A 20,040-nucleotide genomic window follows, 5' to 3' on the forward strand; every position below is an offset into this window, starting at 1 on the left:
TGATCTAGGTCAGGGGGAATGCTAGGACCATAACGACGGGCTCTAGCGTACTGAGTAATCATGGTTTACAGAAAGAGGACAGGACATCGTGCCTCATCTGCCTGTTGCAATCATCATGTAACGCCAGTACTCCTGTAACTGAGACAAAGAACTGCCTGTATATAAGCTGCATACTCCTTTGTTCTGGGCTCTTGTCGGATTCCACTGTGCTGGATGAGACTTGGGCCCTAGCGCGCTAGAAAATAAACTCCCTTTGCCTTTGCATTACTGTGGTGGACTTGCTCTCTTGTTGGTTCGGAGATACGGGCTCGGTGCATAACACATACTTCTTTGGAGTAATTTTAATATAAATATCCTGAATGAGTGGAGAAGGCCAATGGCAACCTACTCCAGTACTCTTGCCTGGAAAATCCATGGACAGAGGAGCCTGGCAGGCTCTGGTCCATGAGGTCACTAAGAGTCGACATGACTGAGCGACTTCACTTTCTTTTTTCACTTTCATGCATTGGAGAAGGTAATGGCAACCCACTACAGTGCTCTTGCCTGGAGAATCCAGGGATGGCAGAGCCTGGTGGGCTGCCGTCTATGGGTTCGCACAGAGTCGACACAAACTGAAGCAACTTAGCAGCATCCTGAATGAGAAACCTTTAAATAAAAATAACAGGGTTTATTCTCTGAAGATTAGTGAAGGAAAGGCAAACTTTAATTCACACACCTTTTTTTCTGACTCAAAGCATTTTAAAAGCAGAATACTTCAGTAGTGAGATTTAGTAGAAACCACAGTAAAGATTGTTTTAAAATACTGAGTTCTGCTCTATTCATAGTACTATGAAGCCCAGGGAGTGGTCTACTCTTTCCTCTTCGTTCCTAATGCTTTTGCTGCAGGTTAGCTCTTCATCCTGCTATTACAACATTCATTACTTTCCTTCCGGGAATTGTTTCTTACATGCTGCCTATTAGTTTTCTTTTTTGTGTGGACCATTTCTTCCCAAAACTCTGGATATTCAGACAGGATAGAATTGATGTGCCACAGAAAACACAGGCAAAGCCTTTTTCAGTCTCACTTGAATTTCTTGTCAGTGTGTTATCTACTGGCCTCTTCCATCCACCCCTGATATATGCCATAGTGAAACATTTGAGGCTGTCTTTTTTTGAGCAGCATCCCGATTTTGACATACTTGTGTTTGTGTAGGTTCTGTTTCCTAGAATGGCATTTTCCAAATTGGTTTCCATTTTTATTTTCCCCAGGGAAAATTACTGTCATCTTTCAAGGCCCAGTCCAAAATCATCTGCTAATACTGCCCTCATTGTCTACCGTTAGTTATTTATTCTTTCTTCTCATGTGCTTTTAACAGTAAGAACCCATTTTAAGATTTTTTTTTTTTTTAACAAATAACCACATCGTATCCTGGGAAAGGTTTGAAGTAAGTTAGGGTTTACGTTTTTATGTTGCTTTTCCTCTTCAGCAGTATGTGAGTCCCTTAAGATTGAGATAATCTTATTTATATTTGTCAGTATCTAATAACATGCTTTTTGTATCGAGTTCAATACATATTTGAATTGTGCAAAAGTATAATTCAATATTTTATGTAGAGTCATGTGTAGGGGATACCATGTTTTATGTTACGGCTTATGAGAAAAACTGGTGGGTACTAAAACCCTAGACAGCAAGGTCTGATGCTTTTTCCATGTTAGTATTTTCTACTGTCTTTGACATAATGGGAGAATAAAGATTGTTTGAACCAAATGGGCTAATAATCATTTTTACAATTCACTATTCTAAAATATCAGATTGTTTAAGGTTTCCAGGTTTCTTGAATTCCCTGTTAGCCTGGTCTTTTCACCTGTCATTTGGCCTCTCCATAGACATTTTGTTGGATAATCTTCCTCATGTTAAAAGATCGAAAAAATGTTATGACCGACTTGATAACTGTTTTTCATAATGTAAAAAACTTTACTGATACAGAAAAAAATGTATAAAAACATTTTTTTTAATTTGAGGGGTTCCTGTATTCTTAGATACTCAACTTTGTGACACCTGGAAGTATATTTCAGGTGTAGGTTTACTTTTCATTTACTCCTCTTAACTGATGGGTTAGAGCCCTTTTATTTTATAGATGAGGAAGCTGAAATTTAGAAAAGTTAAGGGGTTTGCACAGGTCACGTAAGTAGTGAGGTGTGCAGCTGGGATTGGAATATAAATAGATTCCTTTCCAAGAGCATTCTTTGTTATGTAAGGGAAAGATGGGTGGTATTATTGGACTAAGTACTAAAGCAGGAGTCTTGAGCTGAGTAGGTCTGAAAATCTCATTTAATGGTATTTGGCTTAAAAGGAGTATTAAAGTTTAGTCACTTCGGTATAGTTTTTCTTGAAGGTCAAATTATGAAGTGGTAAACAATAGAACTTTCTGTGATGAAGGAAACTTGTGTATCCCAAGAGATTATTTAGAATGGTGGCCAGTAGCCACCAAATGAGACTATGGATCATTTGACATGCGGCCAGTACAACTAAAGAACTGAGTTTTCAAATCCACTTAATTAATATCAATGTAAGTAGCCTCTATTCGTTACCATATTGGAGAGCACAACTGTATGCATGTGGGTGCAGTAGACGTTTTAGGTAGTGTAACATGGTTGCGGTTACATGTAAATGTCTTATTTCTTAGGCCAAATTTGAGTTTCATCACGGTGACTATGAAAAACAGTTTCTGCATGTACTGAGCCGAAAGGACAAGACTGGAATTGTCAACAATCCTAACCAGTCGGTGTTTCTCTTCATTGACAGACAGCACTTGCAGGTAAACTTTTTTTTTTGGTAAACCACACAAGGGCTCATTTTAAAAGTTTACTGGTTAGTAAATTGTTTTCTGTATGTTATTTAATTCTGATTTGCCCCTTCAGTATTGCATTATTTTTGAAGTTATTTAAAAACCAGGAAACAGATGTCCTGATCTTAACCTGGAACATTGATTCCCAAACTGCTGCATGTTAGATCTACATGGGGAGCTTTTCTAAAAGTCATGATTTCAGTTTGCAGTAATCAGAATCTGTATTTTGAATAAAATCCTCAAGAGATTGATAACATATTTATGTATTGAGAAGCACTGGCATAGATCTTTTAAATATCTAAAAGGATGAAAGCACATCTGTATTTTAAAGGTCCACAGGAATTTTAAATAAGTACTTCCAATTTAGTAGCAATCCAAGTATTCCAAATTGATTTTTATTCTGTAAAATGTTTATTCTTATCGGCCTAAGCCTAATAAATGTCATCACTTAGAATTCATAGTGGGTAATAGATACTTTGTTAATTGTTAAAAATAGCATTGTAATTTATTTAGCATTCATTCAACAGATGAGTGCTAAGTGTCAGGTATTGTATAGCAGTGAACAAGTTAGAAATTCCTGCCCTATGGGTTGGCATTTCATTGTGGGAAACCTAGAAGTAGGTAAGTAATGAATACTACTTTTTTTTAAAGTACAATATTAATTGCATTGTGTAGAAACATTTTTGTTTTTGTTTGAGCAAGTCTGTGCAAGACAAGGTACTAGAGAATTAGAAATGGGAGTCATACTGCTGCCTTCAAGGAGCTGATAGGCTATTTGGGAAGATTGTATATTTTGTACCTTATAGAAAGTGTAGTTACAAGTAAAAGAAACTGGGAGTTAAGAAAATTAATTTCGCTGGAAGCATGTGATAAAACTGATAGAAAAGTATACAGTTTAGGTGGGGTGTTTTTTGTTTGGGGCCTTTTTTGTTTTTAGTTTCTTATTTACCTTAGTGCTCCTGCGGTGAATATTTTTTGGTTGACTCTTTTATCCTTTTTAATTGCTTATAGTGTACTTTCGTTTGAGTTACTTACTGAGAAAATACTGTAGAGCAGGATATTCGACTAGTGTCTACAGTTGACCCTTGAATGACACAGGTTTCAACTGCACTCGTCCACTTACACGTGACATTTTTCAATAAATACATAACTGCTCAGTCCAGTTGGCTGAATTCATGGTTTGTTCAGTCAGCTGATGTGTAACTGTATATATGGAGGGAAGACTAAATTATACATGGGGATTTTCAACTGCATTTAGGGCCTGTGTTCCAATCCCTGTGTCTTAAGTGTCGTGTCATCTGTACATAATATTTTACGCATTCATGACATAACCTTTTTCTTTTTTTGATACTTTTAGGCTATGTGGTTTATCTGTGAATTTGTTCAAATTTTCACAAATCTCAAATTTTTTCCAATATGTTTATTGAAAAAATTTACTTATATGTGGCCCTGAGCAGCCCAAACACATGTTTAGGAGTCAACTGTTTTATGCACCAAACTCAATACTAAGAGCTTTCCGTGTATGAGCTCATTTAATCCTCATAACAGTCTTTTGATGTATAGATCTTACTATTCCCATTTTATAGTTAAGGAAATTAAGAAATTTGATTGAAATCATCCAGCAGAGATCTCCCCTTTATATTCTAACACAATATATATGATAAGGGCTAGACCAAAAAAATTTTGAATGGGTGGTGGTATAGAAGCTCATGCCTAGAATTCAGATTCTAACATACATGCAGTAACTTACTGGCCATGAGACCTTGGACAAATAACTTCTGTGATCATGTTCTTTTCTATAAATGTAGTAAATGAAAGTCCTAGGTTTTAAAAGTTAAAATGAAAAAATATATATGTATGGGTTCATTTATGTACATAGCTATATAGACTGCTTCAGACATTGGCAAAGTCCACCTTCTGTTCTTTTTGCCTTTTTTCTTTTAAAGAGGTGCTGTAGTGAAAAGATGGAAAACTTTGAAGGCAGTTCTGGGTTCAGACTTCATCTTCCACTTACCAGCCGTAGTTTTTTGTGAAAGTACCTAGCACTTGTTTATCAGAAGTTAGATGTTAAAATGGTAACTGCTTTGTTAAAATACTCAACGAGTGTGATTTATCTGTTGATACTTTGGCCTTGTCCTTTACCTCAGGATATGCTTAAATCTCTTAACCTATTTCTGATTTCTCTGCCTTCTGCTCTCACCACATCTGCTGTCTTTCTGTATACAAACGTGATTGCAAATTATTCAAATCTATCTCCATGATATGCCTTTAATCCTAATTTCTTGTAGCTAGTAGTCTGATTTTCGTAACTTTAAAGTCTGCATAAATTCTGTGAACATTTAGTATCTTATTGACTCTTTTTCTGTATTTCGTATGTGAAGGTTCTGTCCCAGCTAGACTAAGTCCCCTATGAATAGGGACCATAATTTCTTGCCTTACTCTATATGCTTTGTTACTGTGTTCTTAAGTGCTTAATAAATTGTGGGAGATTTTCATGTGATAATTGGCCAGTTACGTTGAGGTCCTTCTTAAGAATATTCTACAAATTTTTTCCCCTTCCAGACTCCAAAAAACAAAGCTACAATCTTCAAGTTATGCAGCATCTGCCTCTACCTGCCACAGGAACAGCTTACCCACTGGGCAGTTGGCACCATTGAGGATCACCTCCATCCTTACATGCCAGAATAGAGTGCTGACCAGCAAAATGGAGAAGATCAGAGAGTGCAGCAGCAATTTTTTTTTCTTACCACTTGATTCTTTCAGAGTTTAAAGAAAAATGGACTCATGCACAGAACACTATGCATTTTGAAACTTGTTCATCCTGGATTTTTTTTTTTTAATCATTTGTATCTCAGAACTTAAATTAGATGTCTTCTGCACGGACTGTGTGAAAGAAGATGCTTTGCATATTTGCTGCACTGCATCAGCATCTTACTAAAAATGTGAAATGAAAGGACTGTTGTACACTGAAATGCTTAAATGTTTCTGAAAGCACAAGGTGATACTCATTTTTGATGGTCTTTCCATTTGTGCTGGTGTTGGCCTCTTTGACACCTGTCATCAGTATTTGGAGGGTGAGAAGTGAATGTAACAGGTATAAACAACGTTTTTAAAACTTACAGCTTTGCTATAATCACCGTTGTTCAGAGCAGTATCAGATTCATTCTAATGGCCAAAAGTGGTTGTTTAAAAAAGAAAAAGAAGATACAACCATGGGAAAGAAATCTTTAAAAAGCATCTCATTGTAGGCAGTCTTGCCTCATGTATTACTGGGTCATGTTTGTTTCCTGGTACTCATAAATGTATGTATTTTATTTCCAGATCTCTTTCCCCAAGTTGCTGTTACGAAAGAGGATTCTGCCGAGTGTGCACACAGTTACACACGTTAAAGCAGATCTGGAGTCTGAAGTAGCTAAGCGGCTCTGAAACAGAAATACATTCATAGCTGCAGAAACCACAATAGGTAGAGGACTGTCCTTTTGGTTTTTGTTTTTTTGGTTTTGAAAAGAAGAGATTTTTATTATAAAGAAAAACAATTCCAGTGAATTGTGCAGAAATACTGGTTTTTACACCATCCTAAAGGAAAACTTAGGGGTTTTTTTGATGTAGAAATGTTATTAAAGTTGGGATCTTAAATTGTGCGGGGAGGAAAAAAAACACCATTGAGTGTCAAAATTCTAAAAGCAGAACTCATTTTGTGCAATGAACATAAGGAAAGACTACTGTATAGTTTTTTTGTTTATTTTTCTTTTAAATGAAGAAAAGCTTTGCTTAAGGGTTGCATACTTTTATTGGAGTAAATCTGAATGATCCTACTCCTTTGGAGTAAAACTTAGTGCTTACCGGTTTCCAATTGTATTTAGCTTCTGGTTGGAATTTGAATAAATGAAAACCTAAATAAAATAGGTGAAAGTTCCCTGACTATTCAGGTGAATACACAAAACTTGAAGTGGTAACTTTTCTTCTAAGTCACTTGGGTACCTGTTATTGAGACCTTAGCCCATGGCTAAACCGTAAACTCAGAAGCAAAGTTGGGTTTGTAATTTCAACAGGAATGGGAATCAAAGACATTTTGTCAGCTTTTAACAATTACCGGCCTGGCCTTACACCTGGCTTTGTGGAAAAGACAAAAATACTCTTATTCACAATGCACTTCCATGTTTTCTGATCAATTGACAATTGGAATCTATTTGAAATGAACAGTTTCTCATGGTCAGGGGCTGTTCTAAACTCTAACTGCTCTGAGTGGAACTAGGTGCAAAGGTTTAGGAACTTGTCCCCATACTCAAGTTTTGAAGGGCTCAGGCCAATTTTTTTAAAAAAAACAACAGTGTCTTTATTTGGTATTTGAGTGATTGCCTTTGTGGTTAAATTTGGATTAGGTATCCTGGTCATTGCCCATTGTGAGTGATGTTACACCCCCTGAAGTTAATATCCAGAAACACACTGCTCGTGTGCTCTTTATTGATGTCCATGTTCATTGGTGAAGGTGGTGTCCTATTTCCCCATTTTGTAGTTACTATTTTATATTTATTCTACATGTGCCAGCATTCTTTCAACAAGAAAGAGCTCTCCTGTCTCAGCCATTTATTGTTACCTAAACAGTATGCACTCATTTCTTTTCAGTGACATATTGTTTATTTGTAATTGGAAAAGAATTGCTGTACAATAATGTGGGTTCTGCCATAGATTAGCACGAATCACTCATAGGTATACATGTCCCCTCCCTCATGAACTTCACCTCCCACCCCTCTGTTATTACAGAGCGCTGGGTTTGAGCTCTCTGTGTCATACACTGCTATGTAATTTTCACGCCTTGTTTTATTGAGCACTTCCTGACTTTCAAATACAAGATAGGTTCGTCTTGTTATTTCCCTATCCCACCCCCCAGCTCTGAAATCAGCTCTTTCTCCAAGGATACCAAGTTACTTTTCATAGGCAATACTAGATCTGGGTTTCCTATGTGCTCACTGCTATTATCAAGTCTGCTTCTGCCCTTCAGCAAACAGGGCTATATGTATTCTGATGTGTATTCTAATATAACCAAATAATCATCAACCTTTAACTATTAACTGTTTCCAGCTTCCAAAGGAAGTTACTCCCTTTCTTTATGATCATCAGTTGTGAAATGTTAGAACTAAGAACCTGATGCAGAAACCAATTATAAATATGCAGAAACCAAACCACAGTTGACAGAAATTTGAGAAATTGACTAAAACAATTTGTGAAGTTGGGTCTTTTTAATACCAAGCATTAGGAGGTTGAAGATCTGCATGGTTTTATCCTAGGTACTAGAAAAGGGAATTCTGTACTCCCCACTACCACCACTATAAAATATACTAATCCTGAACTGGGCTATTTATCCCACTGGGCTATTTATCACTAATCTGCTTTGCCTTAAACTTTATTGAGAACTGCTCACTCTTTTTTAGTGTGGCCTGTGGTTCATCTGCTTTGAGGTTCCATAATCTTGGAATTGGGTTTTTAAAAAAAATGTAGCATTTTAGAGCTGAGAAGGACCTACAATTTAAGGATTAATCATTAATTTGACCTTTAGCTTAATCATTGATTTGACCTTTAGCTCGATACTAAGGTTTTAGTTTTGAGGTACTCTTACCTCAAATGGCCCTGTGAGCTTTGCTTTACCTGTTTTCAAAACACTCTGAGCTAAGAGTGTTTTCATCCAAGTATCACGTATGATTATAGACTAAAACTTAACTCGAAATCAAAGAATATAGACAACCCCCCATCCTGTATTCCACTTGATCTCTGGCATCTTCCCCGAAGACTATTTCTTGGCTACTTCTAGTTGTGGTATTTTGAAAATTACATTTGTCCAAATCAGGTTTACTCTGGACACTCATTGTTGGGCGGCTTCACTTAGCCTTCAGATGGTCTGTTTCCCATGTGTTTGGTATGTCTGCCTTGTGCTATTAATTTTCCCGTGGCCTTGTTAGTCAGATCCACAGAAGCAAATGAAATTGATCTTCCTTCCTTCAAAACATGTGCTGTAATCAGTATGTCTTCTCCCATTTTAGCAGGTGATATGTACCTTGAAAGGAAATATTTAAATTTAGTTAACAATGGTTTTTAAAAGAGAAGGTTGAGTGCATCTCATAACAGCCGTATGTTATTTTTTTCCTCGATAGTTCAAGAATAATATCAGTAAACTTTCTGTCCCTTCTAATTTGAATGGTAGATCCTGACCCAAGTTCTCTCTTACTGATTCCTTACATGCACACAAGTTTGTTTTCCCATAAATACAGGGGTTTTCAACTGCTCCCCAGCCCTGCGGCCCTTCTTTGTTTTTAGGTTTCCTACTTCATATTTATTTGGGGCTAGTGAAAGATTCCCCCAAGCTTTCATTTAATTTGCTTAACTTCCAATGTGAGGTAATACTTGCTGTTTTGTTATCAATATGCAGAAATTACTCAGCTCTAAAATGATTTTAAAACAACTAATGGCAACCCACTCCAGTACTCTTGCCTGGAAAATCCCATGGATGGAGGAGCCTGGTAGACTGCAGTCCATGGGGTTGCTAGGAGTCCGACTCGACTGACTTCACTTTCACTTTTCACTTTCATGCACTGGAGAAGGAAATAGCAACCCACTCCAGTGTTCTTGCCTGGAGAATCCCAGGGATGGTGGAGCCTGGTGGGCTGCCGTCTATGGGGTAGCAGAGTTGGACACGACTAAAGCGACTTAGCAGTAGCAGTAGCAGCATAAGGAATTAATATGAGGCCCTCTTGGATATCAGGCAGCTCCTGATTGAGACCAAAACTTCGGCTACACAGACTTTGAAAGGTCAAAATTATGTTTGGCTTATTAAAGATGCTTTATGGTTGTAATAGCAATATCTTGGAAGATCATGAAGTGCCGTGCTAGGCTGGAAGATCTCTGCTCCTAACAGTCTTGAGGCAAAGCAGCGTCATCAGGCGATCTTAACCCTCATCACCATGGAATAAGGGAAGAACTGAATATGTGCCTCAATGTCCGAGCAGTTCTTTTTGTTCATCTTAATCTCAAAAGACCCTTTGCATTTTAGTCTTGTGATTTGCTTATTGCATGCTCATTTCCATAGTAAAGACAGACTAAATGTTAAGTTAGCCTCTTTTAATTTTGTTGCTGCAGTCACCATCTGCAGTGATTTTGGAGCCCAAGAAAATAAAGCCTGTCACTGTTTCCATTGTTTCCCCATCTATTTGCCATGCAGTGATGGGACTGGATGCAGTGATCTTAGTTTTTTGAATGTTGAGTGTCAAGCCAGCTTTTTCACGCCCCACTTTCACTTTCATCAAGAGGCTCTTTAGTTCTTCACTTTCTGCCATAAGGGTGGTGGTATCTGCATATCTGAGGTTACTGATATTTCACCCAGCAATGTGATTCCAGCATGAGCTTCATCTAGTCCAGCGTTTCTCATGATGTACTCTGCATATAAGTTAAATAAGCAGGGTGACAATATACAGCCTTGACGTGCTCCTTTCCCAATTTGAAACCAGTCTGTTGTTCTATGTCCAGTTCTAACTGTTCCTTTTCGACTTGCATGAAGATTTCTCAGGAGACAAGTGAGGTGTTCTGGTATTCCCATCTCTTCAAGAATTTTCCACAGTTCATTGTGAACCACACAGTCAAAGGCTTTGGCGTAGTCAATACAGCAGGAGTAGATGTTTTTCTGGAATTCTCTAGCTTTTTCTATGATCCAGTCGATGTTGGTAATTTGATCTCTGGTTCCTCTGCCTTTTCTAAATGCAGCTTGAACATCTGGAAGTTCTCAGTCCAAGTATTGTTGAAGCCTGGGCTTGGAGAATTTTGAGCATTACTTTGCTATTGTGTGAGATGAGTGCAATTGTGCGGTAGTTTGAGCATTCTTTGGCATTGCCTTTCTTTGGGATCGGGATGAAAACTGACCTTTTCCAGTCTTGTGACCACTGCTGAGTTTCCAGTTATGCTGGCATATTGAGTGCAGCATTTCACAGCATCATCTTTTAGGATTTGAAATAGCTCAGCTGGAATTTCATCACCTCACTATCTTTGTTCATAGTGATGCTTCCTAAGGTCCACTTGACTTCCCTTTATCACTGATTATATATTCCTGATTATATTATTATTACTAATATATAATGTACTTAGAAATCCCTTTAGTTCCAGATTCTAAAACCATGCAATGTTTTTAAGGCAAATCTGTAGCTGCACTTGGGGATGACCAACTAAGGGCAACTCATGCTCTATTTCTGTTATAAATGTGTGTAGTCTCAATTGTTTGAAATGAGTTATCACATTGAAAAAAGTTATTTGGGGTGCAGTTTGCATACGTACGTTATGTTCATATCAATACTGACTCCGGCCATACCCCTTTCTGTGCACAGCAGAGCAAGCGTTGATATGACGTCCACTAAGGTGGCTGTCATGCCGCCATGGAGAGTGCCCAATTGATTGGTATGCTGCTCTTCTACTTTCATTTCACAAATCACTTTCCCAGGGGCAGCAGAAACAAGAGTCACCTAAGTGTTAAAAAAGAAAAAAAGAGAATTTTGAATATTTGGTGGTATTAGAAAAGCACAAACAGCTCTACCAAGAACTGTCATTGGATTAAACCAAGCCACCCCCAAAAGTTGATTCGGAAACTGAAAATCAAGTTACTAGTCTCTCGATAGAAATGAACTCTGGAGTAAATTGTTTTGAAATAAAAAAGGAATATTTAGGGAGAAACAGGAGTGGTTTTCTTAATCTCCACTCCTCTGCAGAAATCAAACTTTCCATCTGAGCTTTTGAGCTCTATGTACAGCAACCTGGCATCTCTTAATGTCTTCTCAGAAATTTTGCACTAACAAAGTCAGGTGGTCCTTGTGATCTGTTAGTCCATTGTAGTTTTAATTTGGCTGTTCCCTAGTCACTGCACAAAGTAATTTTTAGAATGACTTCATAATGAATGGTTTAAAACAATTTTTAAAATAGGCTGGAAGAAATTCAATACATTATGAGAACAAGCTTATACCACAAACCTATTTTAGTATAAAAAATGTTTAATAGAATCCAGCAAAGTTAAATTGCTGCTTTTAAGGTCCTGCCCCATTTATAGTATCATAATGAAAAAATTACATGAAAGATAAAATGAGGAACAATGAAATTAAAATGTTATATCAAACATGTTTAGAAAGGAAACAAAAATAACAGAAATGTGTTTCTTATATCCTATTTAATTTACTAGGATAAAACATCATAGATGACATTTAGAAGTTGGAACTGAACTGTGAATGGAACGTGTTGCTTCCAGTGCAGTAATTCTTGCTGTCACTAAAGGTTTTCAGACAGAACATGGATGACTGTGAGGTGTCTGCTGTATTTCGGGGAGGGAGGGGTGTCTCATGCATTAAACGATTCGATTCTAGATAACTACCATTTATTGAGCACTTTTGTAAGTCAGGCACTGTGCCAGTCTTTCCATGTACTATGTAATAAGGGAGAGATGGTTTCCATTTTGTAGTAATTTAAATTCAGACTGGTTTACTCTCAAGATCACCAAGGATATGACAGAATTGAGATTCAGGTCTAAGTCTATCCACCTCCCAGTCTCCCTTGTCGCTAACCGTAGAATCTCTAGATATATACAGTGGCTTTTATACTTCCACCAGGAAGGCATTTTGGAACTTCACAAACTAACTTGTTTGCTGTTGTTTATCCCCTAGAAGGCCCTGATATAAAACAGAAAGAGAACCATAAAATACAAACCATTCTAAATAATATGTCATGTTTTGCTTAACAGGTAAATCAATGGAAAAGTGAATGTTAGAATGGGATCATTATCATTCAATAAATGATCTAGCCATCAGATGTCCTCATAAACTAATGCACGCCAAGGAGACCCAAGATAAAAACTCACCTTACTAGGGCATTTACTAGACTGGGAAGCACTGCAGTCTAAAGATGAACAAGATCCAATCTCTGCTCTTAAGGGGTTTCCAGTCTACAGGAACAATACACGCACACTGCAGTTCAGTGAATGACTGCCGACAGGATAAATACAGGTTGCTGGAAGTAAGGATCTTACTCATCCAAGTATGTTTTCAGGGAAGAGACATTAGGAAAGGCATCCTGTGAAACTATTTGCAGATTGAAGGATGGACAGAATTTAGCCAGGTAAAGACAGTTTGAAAAAGCTAGGCAGTTCAGGAAAGCCTCAGAGTCACCAAAGGTGGGTGCGTGTGTGCGTGTGCATTTTGTCACATCTGACTTTATGCAACCCTACAGATCGTAGCCTGCCAGGCTCCTCTGTCCACGGGATTTTCCAGGCAAGCATGCTGGAGTGGGTTGCCATTTCCTTCTCCAAGTCACCAAAGGTAGTTTAGTGTCATTTCAAGGTACAGTGTATTTAATAGAGGTCAGCTCTTAAGTGTTCCATTTGATTATCTAACTTTGGCTGGGATGACAAAAAGTAAAATGTCAAGTTGACTTTCTACTGAAGAATACTGATTTTAATACTGATCTTCTCCCCCATCCTGGTGGCACAGATGGTTAAGAATCTGCCTGCCCAGAGGAACCAGATAACAAACTGCCAACATTCCCTGGCTCATAGAGAAAGCAAAAGAATTCCAGAAAAAACATATACTTCTGTTTCACTGACTACACTAGAGCCTTTGATTGTGTGAATGACAATAAACTGTGGAAAATTCTTAAAGAGATGGGAATACCAGACCACCTCATTTGTCTCCTGAGAAATCTGTATGCAGGTCAGGCAGCAACAGTTAGAACTCGAAATGGAACAACAGACTGATTCAAAATTGGAAAAGGAGTACCACAAGGTTGTATATTGTCAAGTTTGTACCTTGTGACTCCTTCACCTTTTGTCCACCACCCACTCCTGCCTCTGGCAATCACCAACTGTTCTCTGTATCTCTGAGCTCCGTTTGTCTTTTATTTTTCTTAGTTCTACATAAAGTGAGATCATATGGAAAATAAAAAAGAATCTGCCTGCAATGCAGGAGATCCTGGTTTGATCCCTGGGTTGGGAAGATCCTCTGGAGAAGGAAATGGCAACCCACTCCAGTATTCTTTCCTGGAGAATTCCATGGACAGAGGAGCCTGGCAGGCCACAAGTCCATGGGGTTGCCAAGAGTTGGACATGACTGAGCGACTAAACCCACCCACCCAACTTGAAAGGCCAAAGGGTATACAAAGATACCAAAGTGGCTGAAAATGTATACTGGAATAGAAATACTCTTGCACTAGTCACTCTGATATGGCAGAGAAATACTTTTATGTGTTACCAATTTTTTTTTTTTTTTTCGACCCTGTTGAACAGCTTGTGAGATCCTAGTTCCAACCTGGGACTGAACCCAGGCCCTCAGGAGTGAAAATAGAGTCCCAACCATTGGACCATCAGGGAATCCCTAGTGTTGCCAGTTCTTGTCTCCCTAAGTAGAATAAGTAAACCAATGGAAGATAACAATGAAGACTGATTCTTCTTTCGAATCAGAGGACTGATTTCCTACCCAACTTCCCAGAACTAAGAAACATGTCTTGTGGGGGAAGAAACCAATGGAGAACTACCGCTCTGTTGACAAATGGGGCTGAGGAGAGGACACTGTTTTTTAAAAAAAATAGACTTCGGTTTCAGTCAAGATACAGGCTGTAGGGAGAGGACATGTATTTATTTGGTTATTAACTGTGGCTAACTTTGTGTTAGAGACCATGCTCAGAAATGTATATGCATGTCTTACAGGCCCTGAGACACCATCTCAGTCCTCACAAATCTTTCAAGTAGACAGTGTTTTTGTCTCCATTAGACTCAGGTCCACTAAGTAAACCTGCCTCCCTTGAGTGAAGTCGCTCAGTGGTGTCCGACTCTGCGACCCCATGGACTGTAGCCTATCAGGCTCCTCCGTCCATGGGATTTTCCAAGCAAGAGTGCTGGAGTGGATTGCCATTTCGTTCTCCAGGGGATCTTCCCGACCCAGGAATCGAACCTGGGTCTCCAGCATTGCAGGCAGATGCTTTATCGTCTGAGCCACCAGGGAAGCTTGAAAAGAACACGGAAAGATAAAGGTAAAAATGGAGGCAGTGAGAGACTACTTGTTGGGGCTCCAAAATCACAGCAGATGGTGACTGCAGCCATGAAATTAACAGATACTTGCTCCTTGGAAGAAAGCTATGACCAACCTAGACAGCATTTTAAAAAGCAAAGACATTACTTTGCCAACAAAGGTCCATCTAGTCAAGGCTATGGTTTTTCCAGGGGTCATGTATGGATGTGAGAGTTGGACTATAAAGAAAGATGAGTGCCGAAGAATTGATGCTTTTGAATTGTGGTGCTGGAGAAGACTGTTGAGAGTCCCTTGGACTGCAAGGAGATACAACCAGTCAATCCTAAAGAAAGTCACTCCTGAATATTCATTGGAAGGACTGATGCTGAAGCTGTAACTCCAGTACTTTGGCCACCTGATGTGAAGAACTGACTCATTTGAAAAGACCCTGATGTTGGGAAATACTGAAGGCAGGAGGAGAAGGGGATGACAGAGGATGAGATGGTTGGATGGCATCACCGACGCAATGGACATGATTTGAGTGAACTCTGGGAGTTGGTGATGGACAGGGAGGCCTGGTGTGCTGCAGTCCATGGGGTCGCAAAGAGTCGGACATGACTGAGCGACTAAACTGACTGAGGAACCAGTAGAGACTGTCAGAGAAGACCAAAAACAAAAGTTAACAAACGGGTGCCAAGGGAGGCAAACAAAGCACTAGGGAACAGCTCAGAAGAATTTAAATATTCCCTGAAGATTTAACCCGCTGAAGTATCATTCCACTCATGTTCACTGGCAGGGTGGTGATGGTGATGAGAGATGTGCTAAGCAGGGTTATAAGCAGTATTTTTCCCCAAAGGCTGGTAAATGGCAGATTTTATAGAATCATTCTAGAATGCCTACAAAGGTAGATGCTATGAAAGTCTATATTCACAATAATCATGTTGGCAAGGTTTCTCTCTATTACAGCTCCTCTGCTGCTTTCAACCTGGAAAAGGGGCTAATAGACTGAGGACTGAGGTGATGTCTCTTCACTCCTCCAGATCTTCTCTCAAGAGGGAAAGCACAAACTTGGGGAGAATTTCTGCAGCTAATCGAGTTTGGTATGTAGAACTGGAATAGAGTCCTCCCCAGGAAGGAGTGATGCCCTGCACCAATGTAAATATGATGAGCCCATTATGATAAAATCACAAATCAAACAGCAACAAAGAAGTCTAACCTGTTCCCTGAGGAACAATAGTCCAGCTATACCTGTTGGCATATCACATTGATAAACTTTAATATCACTGTCCTTTTGTGGTAGAGTCAAAGCCTCAAAGTTTTTCTAGTAAGTATAAAGTCTATTCTTAACTTTCCTAACCATTTCTATAGTCTCCAAAGGCTCCTTACTGTCCTCAACGCTTTATGTCCTGTGGGTTCAGTCTTAAATCCTTAATGCTTCTCTCTAGTCTGTGCTGTTCCTCTTGAGACAGCTCACTCACCTACACTTTACCTCTCATTTCCACAAGGATGACTTGATACAATTTAACCTGGCTTCTGAACTGCCTGCCCTTATTTCTTGGTGTGTTGGATTTCACCTGGTTATTTCCAGATCTCACCTGACACTCCTGAAGTATATACTTTCACATGTGTTATTATGGTAGTGAGAGTTCCATTGGCAAGTAACTTAAACATGATAAGGTGAAACATGTTTCTTTACGGCAGATCCAGTTGAAAGCTCTTGGAGAAGGCAATGGCACCCCACTCCAGTACTCTTGCCTGGAAAATCCCATGGAAGGAGGAGCCTGGTGGGCTGCAGTCCATGAGGACCCTAAGAGTCAGACACGACTGAGTGACTTCACTTTCACTTTTCACTTTCATGCATTGGAGAAGGAAATGGCAACCCACTCCAGTGTTCTTGCCTGGAGAATCCCAGGGACGGGGGAGCCTGGTGGGCTGCCATCTCTGGGGTCGCACAGAGTTGGACACGACTGAAGCGACGTAGCAGCAGCAGCAGTTGAAAGCTTTAATATCTAAAAGGGATACATGGCTTCATTCATACGAGGTACATAGAGTAGTCAAATTCAGAGACACAGACTATAGTGGTTGGCAAGGCTGGGGAAAAAAGGGAATGAGAAGTTACTGCCTAAATGGTAGAGTTCCAGGTCTGCAAGATGGAAAGTGTTCTGGAGATGGATGGTGGTGATGGTTGTACAACTACATGAATGCAAAAATTACTACTGAATTGAATACTTTAATATGGTTAAGATGATGAACTTTAGGGTGTGTGTGTGTGTACTCAAAGTCGTGTCCAGCTCTTTGTGACCCTAAAGACTAGCCCGCTGGCTCCTCTGTCCATGGGGGTTCTCCAGGGAAGGATACTGGAGTGGGTTGCCACACTCTCCTCCAGGGGATCTTCCCAACTCAGGGATCGAACCCAGGTCTCCTGCATTGCAGGCAGATTCTTTACTGTCGGAGCCACCAGGGAAGCCCCATGTGGTAACATGTGTATTATACCACAATTCTAAAAACGGGGATACATCCGTGCTTTCTGAAATTATTTGGAGGACTTTTTTTCCCCCTCAGGGCACATCTGATGGGACTGTTCCTTGGAACCCACTTTTTTCCTCTCCTCAATGATAAACTCCTGGAGGGTGAGGAATTGTGACGGGGAGTGGTGTGTGTATGTGTGTGTATGTGCACACTCTCAGTCATGTCTGACTCTTTGAGACGCCATTAAATGTAGCCTGTCAGGCTCCTCTTGTCCATGGAATTTTCTAGGCAAGAATGCTGGAGTGGGTTGCCATTTCCTCCTCCAGGGGATCTTCCCAACTGAGGAATTGAACCTGCATCTCCTGCATTGGCAGGTGGATAGTTTACCACTGTGCCACCTGGGAAGTCGATGGGTATTTCTTTATAATCTCACAGTATTTAGTTTGTTGACTGATTTAAAAGTGATCTTATAGCAAGATCAGGACTTTGAGTGTTAGTCTTTCTGTATCAGTGTTTTATAAAAGATAGGTTTTGTTGGTGTTTACAAACACTGATAAAACAGAGGTTTTTTTAAAAAAAGAGGACAGGCTAAAATAAAGACATGCAATGTATGATCTCATACATTGACTTAACATCTATACCAGAACTAATTTTCAATTTGCTTTATTCAACAGATCATTTGTAGAGGGACAAAAAATCACCATCATTTATCAGATTCTATATGCTATCTCCAAACGTCTGTCCCAAAAACAAAATCCTCTTTGGAATATTATCAGCCAAATTTTCCAGTGTTTTTGTACTTGATTCATTGACTTTGTGGGAGTGGGTAATGGGGCAGACTTGACAATAGCTCTGTACATCTCACTTGCTTCTTTCACCCAGAAAGATTATTCCTTCTAGTCTTTACGAAAGCGATGGGGTAAGAGGACGAGTGTGTCTGAGACACCATGTGCATCTTTTACTCCAGTTTAACAGTAATCTTGCATTTTAAAATCCTGTACTAAAAGAGCATTTCTTGCCTTGAATCTCTGGTGTCACATTTAAATCACCAAAAGGACAAGTTTTTGACGTAAAGTGATTTTATCAGTCAAGATCCCGTAAGGCACAAAAACTACACTTCTTTTATTAAGAAAGAGACTTTAAAGAATTATTAACCAGAGATTTAGAGAAAGAAACCATATGATTTGAACAGCCAAGTCTAAGTCCAGTGCAAAGACATGGTTTATATGTATATAGAATAAGAGTAGCAATTTATCTAGTTTTGACCTAGATCAAAGTGAATGATTAAGAGCACGGTTTTAAGTCAAGTTTTCAAAATCTCAGCGCTTTTGACATTTGGTCTGGGCCATTCTCTGCTGTGGGGACAGGGGGAGGGAATCTGTGCACTGGGGATGTTTGGCAGCATCCCTCCACTCTGCTCAATCACCCCCGATTTAGAACCACTTGTCTAGATCACATTACCTTAATACTCACAGTAAAAGAAACCACGTTCATGAGATTTACAGATCACTATACATAAACCTATTTAGCCTGAGCAAATCTGCCCACAGGAAACAACTGGAAAATCCATTTTTGATCAAATTAACACACAGAGCACCTACCCTAATACCAACCTGTGCAGTTAATACGATAGTCACCTGTCAGTCCTGAGCACTTGAAACACAGTATGAGCTGAGATGTGCTCTAAGTGTACAGTTCACACAAGATTTCAGAGTACAGAAAGTTAGCCCTCTTTGTATTGACTACATGTTAATTTTTGATGTTAAACTATTTTACTAAAATTAATTTAACATTTCTTTTTAATTATACAATGTTGTGATTATAAAATTATTATTATAAAACACCTCCTTCCAAAGAGGGTCGTGAGGCCCTAAAGGGGGAACTTTCCCCCACTTACCACTCCTCCCAGTTTACTTTATAAATCCCAGCAGGAAAAACGAAGATTTTATCAGCAACAAGCTAAGAAACCTCCGCAACTCAACCAATGAGACACCACCACAAACCCGACTCTCCTCTCCTCCAAGGAACTTGTTCAAAACAGCCCCTCTCAACTGTCTCCTATTCTCTCTATAGAAGAACAGCTGAGGACTTGCCCATGGTTAGCCTCAGTTTGCAAGTCCCAACGTGTAACTCCTCTGCCATTCCTGAGATAAACCCATTTTGCTGACTTATAAAACGGACAGATTAACGTAGGCACACCTACCACATAACACTACTCCATCAAAGCAGTAATCATTACTACTAAGGTGAATTTAGGGACTCAATCCAAAAGAATCTAGCCAGAGACAACGTATACAGCGTTTACCACGAACCAAGAAGCGCGCTTTCTTTCCCCTCGTGAGAAACCGCGCCTTCGCCTCTAATACCTTTTCCAGGTTTCTATCGAAATTTTTGAATTTGCCTGAGTGCATTACAGACTCCAGCAGAGTCTTTGCCTTCTTCATCCAGATCATCGTGGACCGTTTGCCGGCTTCCAGGCCCCACTGAAGACTGAGTCTTGGAAGAGCAAGGGAGCCCCGAAGTTCGCAAAAGAACAAGGTCAACAGCCTTCTGGACCCGAAGAGCGTTCCGCGTCCGCCGTCGAGAGCCCCCGCCACAACTGTTCCTCACACCTGCAGCGGGCGCACTGACGTCTAGCACCTCGTCACGGACGTTCCAGCCGCGTTGTGACAGCGCACGCATGCGCCGTTTGGCCCTCGCCATCCCGGGCCGACTTTCTTGCT

General features: G+C 39.7%; 1 protein-coding gene and 1 long non-coding RNA gene across 3 annotated transcripts; one reads left to right on the top strand and one right to left on the bottom strand.

The window, feature by feature from the left end:
* Positions 1–1,985: 1,985 nt before the first annotated feature.
* Positions 1,986–6,771, top strand: LOC106501866. The gene is made up of 2 exons (XR_001917650.1): positions 1,986–2,798; positions 5,391–6,771. It is a non-coding gene; the product is annotated as an uncharacterized LOC106501866 (long non-coding RNA).
* Positions 5,926–19,927, bottom strand: LOC102175701 (acyl-coenzyme A thioesterase 13). Of its 2 annotated transcripts, none has more exons than XM_018044523.1 (3): positions 19,630–19,927; positions 11,145–11,329; positions 5,926–8,880 (listed from the first exon to the last, which is right to left on the bottom strand). In XM_018044523.1, the coding sequence occupies exons 1-3, from the start codon at positions 19,768–19,770 to the stop codon at positions 8,709–8,711; spliced, it is 498 nt and encodes a 165-aa protein (XP_017900012.1). In that variant the 5' UTR covers positions 19,771–19,927; the 3' UTR covers positions 5,926–8,708. The 2 variants fall into 2 exon arrangements, with proteins under 2 accessions (XP_017900012.1, XP_017900013.1); XM_018044524.1 differs by having other exon boundaries at positions 19,684–19,922.
* Positions 19,928–20,040: the final 113 nt, after the last annotated feature.

The sequence above is a fragment of the Capra hircus genome, unplaced genomic scaffold (genome assembly GCF_001704415.2).
Source record: "Capra hircus breed San Clemente unplaced genomic scaffold, ASM170441v1, whole genome shotgun sequence".
Lineage (NCBI taxonomy): Eukaryota > Metazoa > Chordata > Mammalia > Artiodactyla > Bovidae > Capra > Capra hircus.

Excerpts from the sequence above, each read along its gene's own strand:
- LOC102175701 (XM_018044523.1), bottom strand. The coding sequence starts at position 19,770 with ATGATCTGGATGAAGAAGGCAAAGACTCTGCTGGAGTCTGTAATGCAC. Across the intron at positions 11,330-19,629 it reads GAAAGAAAGCGCGCTTCTTG|GTGACTCTTGTTTCTGCTGC; the intron begins GTTCGTGGTAAA and ends TTTAACACTTAG. Across the intron at positions 8,881-11,144 it reads AGTATTGATATGAACATAAC|GTACATATCACCTGCTAAAA; the intron begins GTACGTATGCAA and ends TTTCCTTTCAAG.